The sequence below is a fragment of the Sander lucioperca genome, chromosome 23, assembly GCF_008315115.2.
Source record: "Sander lucioperca isolate FBNREF2018 chromosome 23, SLUC_FBN_1.2, whole genome shotgun sequence".
Taxonomy (NCBI): Eukaryota; Metazoa; Chordata; class Actinopteri; order Perciformes; family Percidae; genus Sander; species Sander lucioperca.
The window spans coordinates 14,618,417-14,633,721 of NC_050195.1; the positions used below are offsets into that span (position 1 = coordinate 14,618,417).

Sequence of the window (15,305 nt, forward strand, 5' to 3'; positions counted from 1 at the left end):
ATAAACCCTCGGTTACAGAAATACATAACATACTCGAATTGTTAAGTTCATTAGACATAGAAAAAGTCAAATGACAAATTTTCAAATTTAAGTTAAATATTTAACTGTAATAGCTACCAAATGACACAGTAGAAGTATAAGCAATCATCCATAGGCCTACATGTATTTCTCAGACATATTTTATTTATCGCCACGTAAGATTTGGTACCTTTTTGTTGCCGTAGACAAAACCGCACGCATGCGCATTTCCGTTTCTTTCGGAGCAGCAATGGCGTCCCCCTTTGCGGTGTGCAGGTTGAAGGGAAGGGGCAGCCTGGTGAAGTGTCTACAGAAGGTCGATCCATTTCTTCACAGGAATATTGGAACAGACGTTGTTGCTGCCCAAGGTGAAGCACTAGTTAGTAAATCAAGCTGTTAAACAAACGAAGTTAGCCTACTTGCTAGCCCTGTCTCCTGTATAGGGACCGTCATTCCAAACTTCATTCAGAAATGTTTATATTTTCAGTAGCCTTGGCCATATATCAAAATTGGTAATTTATTTAGTAGAAAACGAAAAACTGAAGAAACCACTAGGGCTCTCGGTAAAAATCGGCACTTTGTTTGTCCACCAAGGAGTCTTGACAATTAGCTAGTTAAGCTAAATCTGTGTGTAAAGTGATTCTAGCTGTCATTTTAGATACGATTTCATTTTAATAACATGCTGCTTTGTGGATGATATTTATGCCGAATTGAATTTGTTTCTAAGAGTTCATAAGACGCTCTGTAACGTATGACATTTTTGTATGTATTTATGTGCCATGCAGAAATAATCTTAGCAGTGCCACATACTGTAAAATTGTCAGTTTTTTTAATGAAGTTTGGCGTTGCGTTCTGGGGCCACTGAAGGGCAAACTTGTGGAACAAATAGTGCTTAAGTCTTTAACAGATGATGCTGCAAAGTTTGTCTAACAACAACAGTGCGCCAGCAACAAAGGGATGAAATATGACAACAAAAGAAAAACTGAAAGTTATTCATGTAATTGTTGGATATTCTGCTTCTTTGTTGTCAGAAGAAAGGCATGGATGCAAATCTTTGTATGCTGTCCAGGCGGAGGGACAAGAACAAGCAGAGAGATCCGTTCTTATCAGCTGCCACTCCAGAACCAATGAGAAAAAGTTCCTCAAGTATATATCAAGACATGGAGATATCAAGAAATACTTTTTTTATGAAAGTTATGTAAGTGAAAGACCAAGCTCTTCTCATCAATAAGCATTGTTTTCCAACATATTTTAAGACACATACGACAAACTTTGCCGTCATGCTAGGATTCAGTTGGATGATGAAGTTGTGTGTGTATTGTACTTATTTTCTAGGGCTTGTATGCCGTGGTTGAATTTGCCAACCGGGAAAGTGTTGCCTCGTTGTTTGAAGGGGCTGCCATCCCTAGCGTCAGCCATGAATCCACGGTGCCTTTTAAATCCAGACTGCTGTCACTAAGGAACATCGGCTTAGCGGACTCAACAAACCAGCAGTCAGGCCAACAGTGCCAACCACAGACCCCCATTCCCATCAACGAGCTCATACAGAGACTGTCCAAAGAGGAGAGTGTAAGTGGTTGGGTTATCACACCCAGATTTACAGTTCAGATTAAAGGATTTATACAGCGAATGTGTGATTTAGGGCTGAATGATATGGGAATATAATCTTTTGCGATCTCTTTGAACCAATATCTGGATTACGATTTCCTGTTGGATTTCTTTTTCAAAGGTCCTCATCTTCCTCTATCTTCTTCCTTATCTATAATGTTATTCTTATTATTAGTAGCATTGTTATTGAACAGTAAATATGAATCTTATTGATCTGTAGTCAGTAACAGTAATGTAAGAAATCACACAAACTAAAGTGCACACTGACTACGGCTCTACCACTTGAAAATATTTAGATAACTCAAAGCCTCCTTGTAAACGTGTTGGTCGGTCTTTGAGGCTAATGCACTTCTCTTTACCCTGCACTTGGGAAGCAAGTACAATGTACAAACTGAAACCTACACTGTACATTTAACAGTAATTAGTTTTCTGCTCCGATCACCAACACCTGTCTGTTCTGATCCACCATATCTCTCTCTCTCTCTCTCTCTCTCTCTGTCTGTCTCTCTCTCTCTCTCTCGCTCTCTCTCTCTCTCTCGCTCGCTCTCTCGCTCTCTCTCTCTCTCTCTCGCTCGCTCAACCACACACTCACTATGCACACATTGCGCTACTTTTACAAAAATGTACTATGTAAACTTGAATTGCACTTGAAACCGGCCTGGGCCATTTTCACACAGTAGTACTGCTAGCATCAAACTTGCGCGTGCACGTGAAGCCCACAGGGCGAGATGTTTCTGAACCCTCTCGTTGGGTTGATTGTGTAACACTTAGTCTATATCGACGACGTTTCGTTGACGGGATTGTTCCGGTGCCGCCGGAGGTTCGGCCGGATGTCCCTCCGGATGTCCCTCCTTTTCGGCCAGATGTTTCTCATCACACACTCGACAGCCATTTTAATTCCAGAGCTCGCCTCCCTACGTATACATGTTCCACCAAAACAAGTTCCTTCCTGAGGCTATTTTGCAGAGGCACCGTGGCTCCGGCCGGCGCTTCGCACCGCCCAAGACAATTGTGATTGGTTTACAGAAATGCCAATAAACCCTGTGACGGGGCGCATGCCTGCCGTCACGGTAGCGATGCGCTACCTAGTTTAGCTCTCAAAGACGGACTGTAAATGTTGCCTGTTTATTGTGTTAGCGTGTCAATATGCTCTGTTTCAAATCGTCTGTTAAACTAGCCATTCACCAAATTCCCCACAGTAATCCCGTAGCGTTCTTGTGCACAAATGTAACATCTAATACTGCGGTGATTTATAGGCTATACCTATATCCATCAATGCATCATTCTCTATTGTTTAAAACCATACCGTTTGTCACAAACATAACCATTTATAATCACACAACACTTACGTCTTTGTTAACTGCATTGCTGTTTATTTAGTTTAAAAGGTAACAGTATAACATGTAGTCTTTGTGGCTTTCCGGCATCTGCTCTCTTTTGTTGATAAAGGAAAGTTTGCCGCGATCGGGGAGTTTAAATGACGTTAGTACATCCGGGTTAACAGGAAGTGACCGGAATTAGGAGTAATTATTTTATTGTCCGTCAAGTTATCTTGTGGCTTAGTGCAATGTTTTTGTGAGTCAGGTAAATAATCTTCTGTAAATTTCTAGCCTATTAGATCTAATCATTTTGGCTGTTTGTAGCTTTTAATGTCTGCTCACCTTAGCCACCCCTGTATGTTAGTTTTGGTTGGTATGTTCCAATTCCAGGGGCGCTACAGGTCTTTATAGACTGGCAGTTTCAGTTGTTCTAGGAGCTAGAGGGGTGAGGACGTAAGTCTCTGGAAGGCTCAGGTGACTAGTTTGGAAAAGGCAACTTACAGTGAGGAAAATAAGTATTTGAACACCCTGCTATTTTGCAAGTTCTCCCACTTAGAAATCATGGAGGGGTCTGAAATTGTCATCGTAGGTGCATGTCCACTGTGAGAGACATAATCTAAAAAAAAAAATCCAGAAATCACAATATATGATTTTTTAACTATTTACTTGTATGATACAGCTGCAAATAAGTATTTGAACACCTGTCTATCAGTTAGAATTCTGACCCTCAAAGACCTGTTAGTCTGCCTTTAAAATGTCCACCTCCACTCCATTTATTATCCTAAATTAGATGCACCTTTTTCAGGTGTCTTTAGCTGCATAAAGACACCTGTCCACCCCATACAATCAGTAAGAATCCAACTACTAACATGGCCAAGACCAAATAGCTGTCCAAAGACACTAGAGACTAAATTGTACACCTCCACAAGGCTGGAAAGGGCTACGGGGAAATTGCCAAGCAGCTTGGTGAAAAAAGGTCCACTGTTGGCGCAATCATTAGAAAATGGAAGAAGCTAAACATGACTGTCAATCTCCCTCGGACTGGGGCTCCATGCAAGATCTCACCTCGTGGGGTCTCAATGATCCTAAGAAAGGTGAGAAATCAGCCCAGAACTACACGGGAGGAGCTGGTCAATGACCTGAAAAGAGCTGGGACCACCGTTTCCAAGGTTACTGTTGGTAATACACTAAGACATCATGGTTTGAAATCATGCATGGCACGGAAGGTTCCCCTGCTTAAACCAGCACATGTCAAGGCCCGTCTTAAGTTTGCCAATGACCATTTGGATGATCCAGAGGAGTCATGGGAGAAAGTCATGTGGTCAGATGAGACCAAAATAGAACTTTTTGGTCATAATTCCACTAACTGTGTTTGGAGGAAGAAGAATGATGAGTACCATCCCAAGAACACCATCCCTACTGTGAAGAATGGGGGTGGTAGCATCATGATTTGGGGGTGTTTTTCTGCACATGGGACAGGGCGAATGCACTGTATTAAGGAGAGGATGACCGGGGCCATGTATTGCGAGATTTTGGGGAACAACCTCCTTCCCTCAGTTAGAGCATTGAAGATGGGTCGAGGCTGGGTCTTCCAACATGACAATGACCCGAAGCACACAGCCAGGATAACCAAGGAGTGGCTCTGGAAGAAGCATATCAAGGTTCTGGCGTGGCCTAGCCAGTCTCCAGACCTGAACCCAATAGAGAATCTTTGGAGGGAGCTCAAACTCCGTGTTTCTCAGCGACAGCCCAGAAACCTGACTGATCTAGAGAAGATCTGTGTGGAGGAGTGGGCCAAAATCCCTCCTGCAGTGTGTTAACCTGGTGAAAAACTACAGGAAACGTTTGACCTCTGTAATTGCAAACAAAGGCTACTGTACCAAATATTAACATTGATTTTCTCAGGTGTTCAAATACTTATTTGCAGCTGTATCATACAAATAAATAGTTAAAAAATCATATATTGTGATTTCTGGATTTTTTTTTTTAGATTATGTCTCTCACAGTGGACATGCACCTACGATGACAATTTCAGACCCTCCATGATTTCTAAGTGGGAGAACTTGCAAAATAGCAGGGTGTTCAAATACTTATTTTCCTCACTGTATATACAGCTGTATCTCTGTATCTTTGTATCATTTATCATTGGTGAAAGTATTCTTTTTTTTTTTTTAAATTTTGGTTTTGTTAATTGTTTGTTTTGCCTGTGGGCCTTAATTGGGACAATAATAATAAAAGCCCATCATTTCAACATCCTCTTTGACTCATCCTGAGTGTCAATATCTGCTCACGACTACTCTACTACATCTACCCTCAACAACCCGAGCACGTTTGTCTCCCATCCCAGAATACTGTGTGGACTAGACAGACCCTCCTCCGCAGTGCTGTGGAGGAAGGTCTGTCAATGAGAGACTATGTAACACTAAAAACATTGCCGCTTTTGCGATTTGAAAATTGCATTCTTTTACATTGCTGTATCGATTTGAATTTATTTCAGTTTAGTTTAATAAATCGTACAGCCCTAGTGTGAATCCATTCCAATAAATTCAATTGAAGTAGGATGTATGCATCAAGGATTGTGTTAATCATGGCCTCTCTCCTCCTTTACTCTCAGATAGACCAACAGATAACCTCCCTGAGAGATGTCTACCAGCTCACAGAGGAGAACAGCCGACTGCGTTTCCTCGTCTGCTCTCTGCTCAAGGACATTGCTGCTGCATACTTCCCAGAATGCACCATCAAGCCATTTGGCTCATCAGTGAACGGCTTTGGAAAGCTGGGCTGTGACCTGGACATGTTCCTGGACCTGGATGGCATCAGTGGGAGAAATGCAACGATGGTAATAATGGGAGTTTGGGGGGGTCGTCCTTGAGTAGGTGCCTTTTAGACTAAATGAGGTGAAAACCAAAGCCACAAGCTCAGTGTTCCTCAAACTTGTTACACCATTTCTAACTGATCATATTTTAAGTGTTATTATTGGAAATGTTGTAGTATTCCTATAGTATTGTTTTTAAATTAATTAATTCATGTTTTTTTAAACACAGTATATCAGGGATTCCATCCGCGTACCACTAGAGGCAGCACGCGTACCACCAGTGGTACTCGTACCACAGTTTGAGAACCAGTGCACTAGCTGACAGGGGGTAATTACGTTATTGCTGCCACACATAACATTTTCAATTTACAAAAGAGAAAGTTGTGCTTGATTAAACAGTTACTGTACATAAAATCCTGCAAAAACACAACACATCTGCCATGAAAAAACGCATGTACTGTAAGTATTTTGGTTCTAGGTACTTAATACTGATCCGTCGCACAATTGAGCTGAAGTTAAAGCATCTCTTTCCACTTGCAACAGCTTAGACTTTCCAAAAAAAACCTACGTGAAACAGCTACCAGCTGCTGTGGCCACACTCATTTGCCGCCATCTGAGTTCTGTGAGGGCTGAGTTCTGCAGAGTGGAACTGAAGACAGCTGCCGATGGCAATGGCCAGAAAAACCCAAAACCAACCAAAAAAATACTACAGACACACTTAGCTGCTTTGCATTAAAGCTTTTCTTTGACATTCTTTGAAGCTTTTACTTTTTACTTACTTACTACTTTTAAAAATTAAACCAACGTTATCCTGGTAAAGGATTTGCATAAATTCAGAAACTGATGCCTGGACTCACTTAATTACATTACATTAGCAGAGCTATATGTTTAAAAAGTCGGTCAAATATAAAATAATGTAAAATCAAATTTTTTTGAAGAACTTGCTATGAAAAATCTAACCATTGTCAGAATTGTTGTATTCCTAATTCAATAATAATTCAATTAAATTTGCCCTTGTTAAGAGGAGCATTTATTAATTTCATAATCCTTTTGTCAAAAAAGAATCGATGCAATAATGGTAACACTTCTAATAGCATTTGTAAGCAGTAAATAAGTGTGTATAATAAATGTTTTTTTTTACACACTGTAATGTAGTTTGTAAGCAGCTATAAGTGTTCCTAATAATAATACAAGTTTATTTGATATAGCACCTTTTACTGACAAAGACACAAAGTGCTTCACATGATAAACATTTGTTAAAATACAGTAGGATCCAAACAGAAAATAAGCAAGCAAAAATAAATAAAATACCAATGGAAATAAAAGATTAAAAACTTAAAATGCAAAGTTACAAACATGAGACAAATCGAGCTTAAACATGTGTCTTCAGCTGCTTTTTAAAAGCATCAACCGAGACTAAGTTAATAGGAAGGGCGTTCCACAGAGTCGGAGCCTTTAGTTTTTAAACGTGTGCGTGGGACCACCAGTAGTCCCTGGTCAGAAGACCTGAGGGACCTGTTAGTAGTGTACGGATGGAGCAGGTCAGAGATATAAACAGGCGCCTGACCACGCAAAGATTTATATGTCAGAACAAGAACTTTAAATTGGATCCTGAACTTGATCGGAAGCCAATGCAACGAGGATAAAATGGGAGTGATGTGCGACGTCCTGCTGGACCTGGTCAGCAGCCTTGCAACAGAGTTCTGGACCAGTTGTAGCCGGTCCTGGGACGACTTGCTGAGGCAGGTGAGAACAGAGTTGCAGTAATCAAGCCATGATGATATAAAACCATGAATGATCATCTCAAGCTCAGATTGCGAAACAACTCTAAGTTTGGCAATGTTTCTCATTTGAAAGAAACGTGCGGGTCAGTGATTTGATGTGTTGATCAAAATACATATCATAATCAAATATACCACCAAGATTTTCTGAGGTTGGACTGTACAGCTGAAGAAAGGGACCCCAAAAGCTGAACAACCTTGGAGGCTGTAGTATCAGGAGCAATACTTAGCACTGGGAAATTGGCAGTCTGAATAAAATGGTACGAAATTAATACAGTGCACTAGGTGGGGAATGGAGAGTGATTTAGGAACATTAAACATCTCTAAACTCTCTGTGTGCAGCCAAAATCCGGTCTGTCCCTGGAGTATCAGATGAAGAGGGCCAACTCGGAGCGGGCCGTCACCCAGAGCATCCTGTCCGTCATCGGGGAGTGCGTGGACCAGTTTGGGCCAGGGTGTGTGGGGGTGCAGAAGATTCTCAACGCACGATGCCCCCTGGTCCGTTTCGCCCACCAGCCCTCTGGTTTTCAGTGTGACCTAACAGCAAACAACAGGTATTCACCCTGTGCACATGTATCATGAGACCAAGCCTATTTGCCATACACAAACAGTATGAACAATGAGTTGTCATGGCTCTGGTGTTGCAGTGGTTCATTAAAGAATGGGTCAGTTTCAGAAGGGTCATAACTCAAAATGTCAGTTAGAGTTGGTCATAGGCCTCTCGCTTCACAGAAACTGCTAGTTTTATGTCGTCCTTGGCGTTGCAAAAGCCCCAAACAGAAACCTGACTCTGACAGGAAGTGCTGTGGTGGCACAGTTGCATGCCTGCCACAGTGGAACTGAACAGGAGGGCCAAAGAGGGGGCTTGTTTGTGTTTCACTTCTTTCTTTTCAACATTAAAGGTATGTACACAAACGCGTACACCCTCGCTAACGTACAGAAAACCACTTTGCAGTTTCTAAGGAAATGGGGTTGAACCACCGGCTGTGGGTGGATGTGAGGGGGACTTTTCTCAAATCATGTTCTGAGATCTTTGAAGCGCAGCACTTTCCTCTCTCTCTCTCTCTCTCTCTCTCTCTCTCTCTCTCTGTCTGTGTGTGTGTCCAAAAAACAGCAGCTGTGTGTGACTGAGGCTGTAACAACAGCTGAAGGCTGCTCTCTAGTGGTGGTAGTTTCACTGACCCTTGACATTCAACATAATAGAGTATTTTGTTTTCTGTACTGAGGAGGCTTTGAGGTATTTGGATCAAAAATATTTTCAAATGATGCTAAATGTGTGTACAAATACAGGCACTTAAGGGCATGAAGAAGACAAAGGTTTGGACTGCCTTCTGATTTATGCTGATGCTTTTAGAAATATCCACTGCACAAAACAATAGTGGGATGCTTACACTATTGCTTAAGAGCATTGAAAATATGATCCTCTTACATTATGACATACAGTGTCACAATTAACATTATTCATGAGACACACTAAAACATGTAATAAGTTAGCCCACTGACAAATCCAATAATTTTATATCACAGAGCCAGGCAAGAAGTGAGAAATGTATAATATACAGAACTACTGTACATACAAATATATTACAAGTAGGTCATCATGTGCAGTTTAGATGAAACAAGATGGATGTATGTTCTCAGGACACTGGATTTCTATCCTAGTCATTTTGGCTGAAAGAGCATGCAAAAAATGCAGTAAATATTTCAATATTCACCCAGTGAAGTGTCCTGCCTGCACTTGTATTGGAAGTCTCCACACTCCAAATGCTGAAAGGAAAAGCCACAACTAAGCCCTGTCAGAGTAAAACGGTGGTGGTAACTCTGTATGTTCTCTCCACAGAGTGGCGATGAAGAGCACGGAGCTGCTCTACCTGTACGGAGAGCTGGACCCGCGGGTCCGTTGTCTAGTGTTCACCGTGCGCTGTTGGGCCCGAGCTCACGGCATCACCAGCAGCATCCCCGGCGCCTGGATCACCAACTTCTCCCTCACCGTCATGCTGCTGTTCTTCCTGCAGAGGAGGAGCCCTCCAATTATCCCCACCCTGGACCACCTCAGGGACCTTGCAGGTACCACCTAGCACCACATCTCACATAGTAGACAAAATATTTGGTAAATATTTTGGCAAAATATGGGTCAAACCATTCTGATTTAAGTATTGTGGTGCTGCAGAGATGTCCCGGCCTACAAATCCTATCTACTGACGGAAGAAAAAATCTTTGTTTGGTACAGATCCTTGCAAAAATCACACTAATCATTTTAAATAATTTTTTTTAAAGCTAATTTTTTTTGCATTTAGGCTTTTATTGTGACAGCTTAGACATGGAAGGAGAGAGAGAGGGAATGACATGCAGGAAAGTGCCATAGGTCGGAACCAAACCTGCGCCCTCTGCGACAAGAACTGAGCCTCTAGGATGGACTCGCACTCACCACTAGGCCATTTGAATATTTTTCAATGAAAATGAGAATAATGATCCAAAAAGTATTCCCTCCAATATCGTGAATCATATAGCAATCACAGTATCAGTAAAATAATTGCAATTAGATATTTTTCTCACATCGTGCAGCCCTACTTAGGAGCATACCTTACTATGCTATATTACCATGTATACGTCTGTAATAAATGTGTCCCGTGATCATTATATCGTCAGCGTGTCAGTCTGTCTGCAAGTCCACTGCAGTCCCTCCATCTCTCCCTCCCTCTGTCACCTTGGCTGCCTGATAATTGCCTTCCAAAAGCAATCTACCCCCCCCACCCCTCCACCCTTCTTCCCCACACCTCCTCCTTGGCCCTGTTTAGCGCAGACTCTATCACACAGAGTGCTTACAGGACAATAAAGGGCCCATCACTCTGGGAAGGTCAATGATCCCTCCTCCTCTGGACGGACGTGCGTGAATGTACTGGTGCCCCCCCCACCACTAGCCTCATCGTGGTGAAGGAGACTGTTAACAAGGGCATTGCTGGAGAAGCAAACCAGCCAAGCAAGGACATGATCCAGGCCCCCTTTTTTTTCTTTTCTTTGTACATGCACCTGCTCTCTCTCCTTCCCCCTTGTGTCTTTCTGTCCCCTCTCCATGAATGCACCGACACCATCCATCTGTGTCTAGTTTATGGCCATCATAGGCATGTAAAGGCAGTAATTTACCTTGTATCCCCCGCTCCCGTCCCACAAGGTCCCGCCGACAAGAGCGTGATTGAGGGGAACGATTGCACGTTTGTCAGCGACTTCAGCAAGATCCAGCTCCAGAGCAACACGGAAACACTCGGTGAGCACGGGAGCGTAGAAACAGGGCTGCAGGGCTACAATTCAGTTTGATTGATACCGATGCTTCTGTTAGCCGCTAACTTGACTTTTTCTTGCTTTGTCTCAGAGCAACTTCTGTGCGAATTCTTTGAGTTCTACGCCACCTTTGCATTCAGCAGGATGTCCATAAATATCAGAAAGGTATGTATGATTATTCACATCCATTAAGTCCCTGGTAACAAAGAAGCAAAGAATTTGCCCATAATATTATATAATTATACACAATTTCAATTTTGCTCAAAAGTGGAGATCTCAAACCCCCCCCCCCCAATGTTGAACCCAAAGTCACGCCCTTGGGACCCACCATCAAATAGACACAGTTAGAGATCAGCTGATGAACATAGTGGAGCATTTGTTAGTGGAGCAAGGGAGAAGCTAAAAGCATGTCATGTTTGCCTTATTAAGAGTAGTGTAATAAAATCTTCACCTAATCATAATCTCTAATATGCACAAAACCATATATATAGTTAGTTTTAAGTTGTTAAGGAGATTCAGTCCATAAAGAAAATGTTTCCTCTCACGGTGCAGTAAGAAATAAGGGGGGAAAAAGCATCATACAACCACAGCAATAATTAGACCAGCTCTCCCCTGCCAAATATCACGCAAACACTGTGGCTCTTTCCGTAAATGTCCTCTAATGTCTGATTGAGGTTATAAGGAACACTGTAAAAGTCACTTATGTCTGAAAGACAAAAATCACTCTAAAGCAGGATTCATGCTTATGCGGGGGCTCTACGCAGAGCAAGTGGCCTGAAGTTTATACTTGTGCGTTGTTGCTGCGTTGTTCTAGCGTATATCTTTAAGAGAATAGCAGAGTCAGCATGTGTGTATGCGTGGCGAGTGTGTGGTAGAGCGAGTGAGAGAGTGACGGGGATTAGCTTCGGAGCGAGTGCCGACTCTGGAGGCGTAGACGCAAAACAACAAAGTGTCTCCTCTGTTCTTTCTGACTACGGTGGGAAATCTGCAGCAGGAAAAGTTAACCCTTGATTTCATGTTGTTTATGGAGAAGGAGAACCAGGAAATGAGTCGGGGTGCAAAGTGGATCCAATCACAGTTGTTGTTCTGCGTCGCAGAATGCCAAATGCTGAAGATTTGTTAATGATTTGAAGTCAGACAGTTTCAATGTTATTTAGTTTGTCCACCAGAGAGCACTGTCCATTCTTAAAAAATTAAATCTAAGGGATTCTGATCAAAAAAGTTAGTTTAATGTATATGTTTATGTAAAAAAAACACACACGCACATTGGCCATAAATTGTATTTTTGTGACTCTCGAATACCGTCCTGCTACTTGGGTGGCATCTAATTTTACCTGAAAATGAAATTATTGCATCACTGAGAAACCAGAACATAAAAAAGTATATTCAGAAAGAACTTCAGCACTCAACGAAACCCGGTTCAAACTCCTTCCAATATTTCCTCCCAGCCTCAGAGCTGAGCTCCAGCAGAGAAATCTGTTGGTAATAAAGGCAGTGTTTGGTGGATGGCGTCTTCCCACACACACAGATGACAGCTGCCCTTGTCATATGTGATTGATGCCAGTCCCACAGGGCCCGGCGCCCTTGAGCTGCAATCCCAATTAAGAGCTCCGTCAGGCTAAGTGTAAACAAACACATATTTATTCTATTTAGACCCATATTCAGTCTGTTGCTGCCTGTGTAATACTTTTTGTAGGCACTGAAAAGAGTGTTCACGGTGGGACTTAGGAACTTTTAAAAAATAAAATGGGGAGGAAAGATCAAGCCAACAGTGTTGGAAATCTCTTTCCAAAGTCTGAAAGATAATATCAGGGGGAAGTATTCAGTGTGGACCTTTCTTCTCTAGCTGTACAGGTTAGTTAATTAACCTACCTCTAAAATCTGTAACATTTAATGATATCGTATTTATCATCTATTACATTGTTCCGAGAAATTTGATTGATAAAGTAGGTGTTCATGCTTTGGTGGCGCATTATGTGAGATGCAGAGACTTTGCTAGTGCTTCAATGGAGTTTAATGAATTTATGTCACTGGGAAAGAGAGACCCTGCAGCTTAATATATGAGACTAATGTCAAGTTTGACACAGCAGAGGAAGCCTGCAGGTAGACTGTGGCCGTGACCCATGCATATAGGCTTTCACCAGTGGAGCAACAGCCATAAATCTGCTTTACTGTGTTCCAATTCTCCAGTTCGCTTCCCTCCTCTGACTGATGGCTTTATGCTGCCATCTTCTGTCCCCCCCCCCCCCCCCAGCTCTATCCCTTATCCTTTCAGCCCCTTTACCCTCAGACTTTCCGCTGGATACGGCATGCAAAGTACCATGGGAGGTTCTTGACTTCTCTTTGACCCACATATTGATGGTTGATTTGCTGGCCATGACTGATAGACCGAGGTACAGATCATGTATGCTTCTTTTGCTTACATGTCCAGTGTGCATAGCGAGTTTTCCTAGCAGTCATAGCAGCTCGTTCCTGTCATTTTCTGGTTCCCCTTTGAATTATTCTCACTTTTCACAACTCAAGTCAAAATGTCTTCCAGAGCTATGTCCATGCCTCTCCCATCTGCTAGCCTGCTGAGAGGTGTACCAGTCAGCTATATGTTTCCCAGATACAGCCGCAAGACCTAAAACCATGACCAACGAAATAGATGGACCCTAGCATACAGTATATACAGGAATGTGCTTATGGCTGCTGCTCACATATGTGTTTTCATCTGCTAGCATTGTCCCATTCCCTCTCTTCAGGGCAAAGAGCAGAACAAGCCTGAGGTAGCCCCGTTGCACATCCAGAACCCGTTTGAAACCTCTCTGAACGTCAGCAAGAACGTTAACGCCACACAGCTGGACCGCTTCGTGGCTTTGTGTCAGGAGAGTTCCTGGCTTCTCCAGCAGAGTGAAACCAACGCACCCAGAGGTGGTAGTAAAGGAAAGGCTTCCAAACCTTGGGGACTCGCTACCCTCCTCCTGCCCTCCCAGATTGCAGGGATCAAAAGTCGCAAGAAAAGGAGACGGGAGCCAGCCAGTGAGAGGATCAAGAGCTTGCTGGAATCCTTGAAGAATACCAGTCAGCAAAAGAAAAGCTAAGAATCTCAGAAATCCACTCCATCCTCTTGCAATCATGCATTGGTGAACATCTTCTGGTGTTATTGTCTGCTGCCTCACTGAGGAGGCGAGGAGAGGCTTCTGCTGTCAAATTCATCTGCTGGACTATAGTTCCAAACATGGACACTGGAGGGTGTTACTGAGGCCTGTACAGTATGTGAATATGTTTGGGACCAGGAATAACGGAGTGATTTCTATGTACTTTACTATAGACTTGCCTGCTCTGTTATAATTAAAGCCAGTACTGTGGAAACTGATGCAAGTCCTACCAGACACTCTTTAGGAGCCAAGACTGTAGATTCACAGGTTAATTTGATTCAAAATGTGTTGTACATGGATGTTTTTATTTACACTAATCACTAACATCTGTTAACATCGCAAACAAAATCATTATCGATATCTTTTTTTTTGTATTAATGTTACAATACAGATGGAATAATGAAGCTTTTATTGCAAACTGAAAACACTGGGTTTGGTTATTATGGCGCTCCAAAAACTTAAAAGGCAGTAAAAATGTATCAGAGGCATCAGAAATATAAGTGAATACATCAATACTATTAGATAAAAGGAGGGTAGAACATAATAATAAACATAATACTTTTCATCAATTTCCAATTGATTGAAAAAGAAAGGGAAAATCTTTTTATTGTTTTCTTCTACCTCCAGTAACTTAATAAGATAACTTACAGGCGTATTTATTTGACTCCTCTGTTCATCTCTGACTAGCTGGTTTTAATTTTTTTTTAACTAGAGCAAATAGAGGACAGCGTGGAAAGTTGGCTCACCTAAAAACACAGGTAACTAAGCAAACTGAGCACCAGTCTCTTCACCTATAGCTACTTAGCTGGAGCTAACTTTCATCATAAGAGCACTACACTAGAGCAAGTAAAGTCAAGCATCCATACCACATACAGCTATAGCATCACTGTATATAAATTATAAACTCTTGTAACAGTAGCTTAAGCCTTTTAGCTGGCAAGCTAACAGTAACAAGCCTCTACACTAATTAGCCATTCACAGACACTAGCTCCATAACATCATCTTCTATTACCTGCCGATCTAGCTGTTGTTCTTTATTAAACTGAATACATTTGTGGTAAGATTAAGATTTACTTTATTAATCTTGCAAGAGGGAATTACATTTTTTTTTAACTCTGTTAGTTATTACGCACAGACCCGAAATGCACACACATGCCTAGGACCTATACATGCACTAATGGAGGGATGTTGGAGCGAGGGTAGAGCCCATGACCGGCGCCCCGAGCAGTTGGGGGTTTGGCAGTCTTTATACTTCCACTTCCGGGATTGCTCCGGTGCCGCAGGAAATTCTGCCGGATGCGTGTCTTGTCCTTCCTTTCCTTAAACTCCGGTGGATTTGTGAGGA

At 42.2% G+C, this 15,305-nt stretch overlaps 1 protein-coding gene across 2 annotated transcripts; it reads left to right on the plus strand.

Annotated features, from left to right (window-relative positions):
* Positions 1 to 197: 197 nt before the first annotated feature.
* On the plus strand, positions 198 to 14,654 carry LOC116048929 (mitochondrial poly(A) polymerase). Of its 2 annotated transcripts, none has more exons than XM_031298234.2 (9): positions 198 to 386; positions 1,050 to 1,216; positions 1,354 to 1,587; positions 5,560 to 5,784; positions 7,884 to 8,095; positions 9,382 to 9,608; positions 10,714 to 10,806; positions 10,912 to 10,985; positions 13,565 to 14,654. In XM_031298234.2, the coding sequence occupies exons 1-9, from the start codon at positions 239 to 241 to the stop codon at positions 13,901 to 13,903; spliced, it is 1,719 nt and encodes a 572-aa protein (XP_031154094.1). In that variant the 5' UTR covers positions 198 to 238; the 3' UTR covers positions 13,904 to 14,654. The 2 variants fall into 2 exon arrangements, with proteins under 2 accessions (XP_031154094.1, XP_031154095.1); XM_031298235.2 differs by having other exon boundaries at positions 1,053 to 1,216.
* Positions 14,655 to 15,305: the final 651 nt, after the last annotated feature.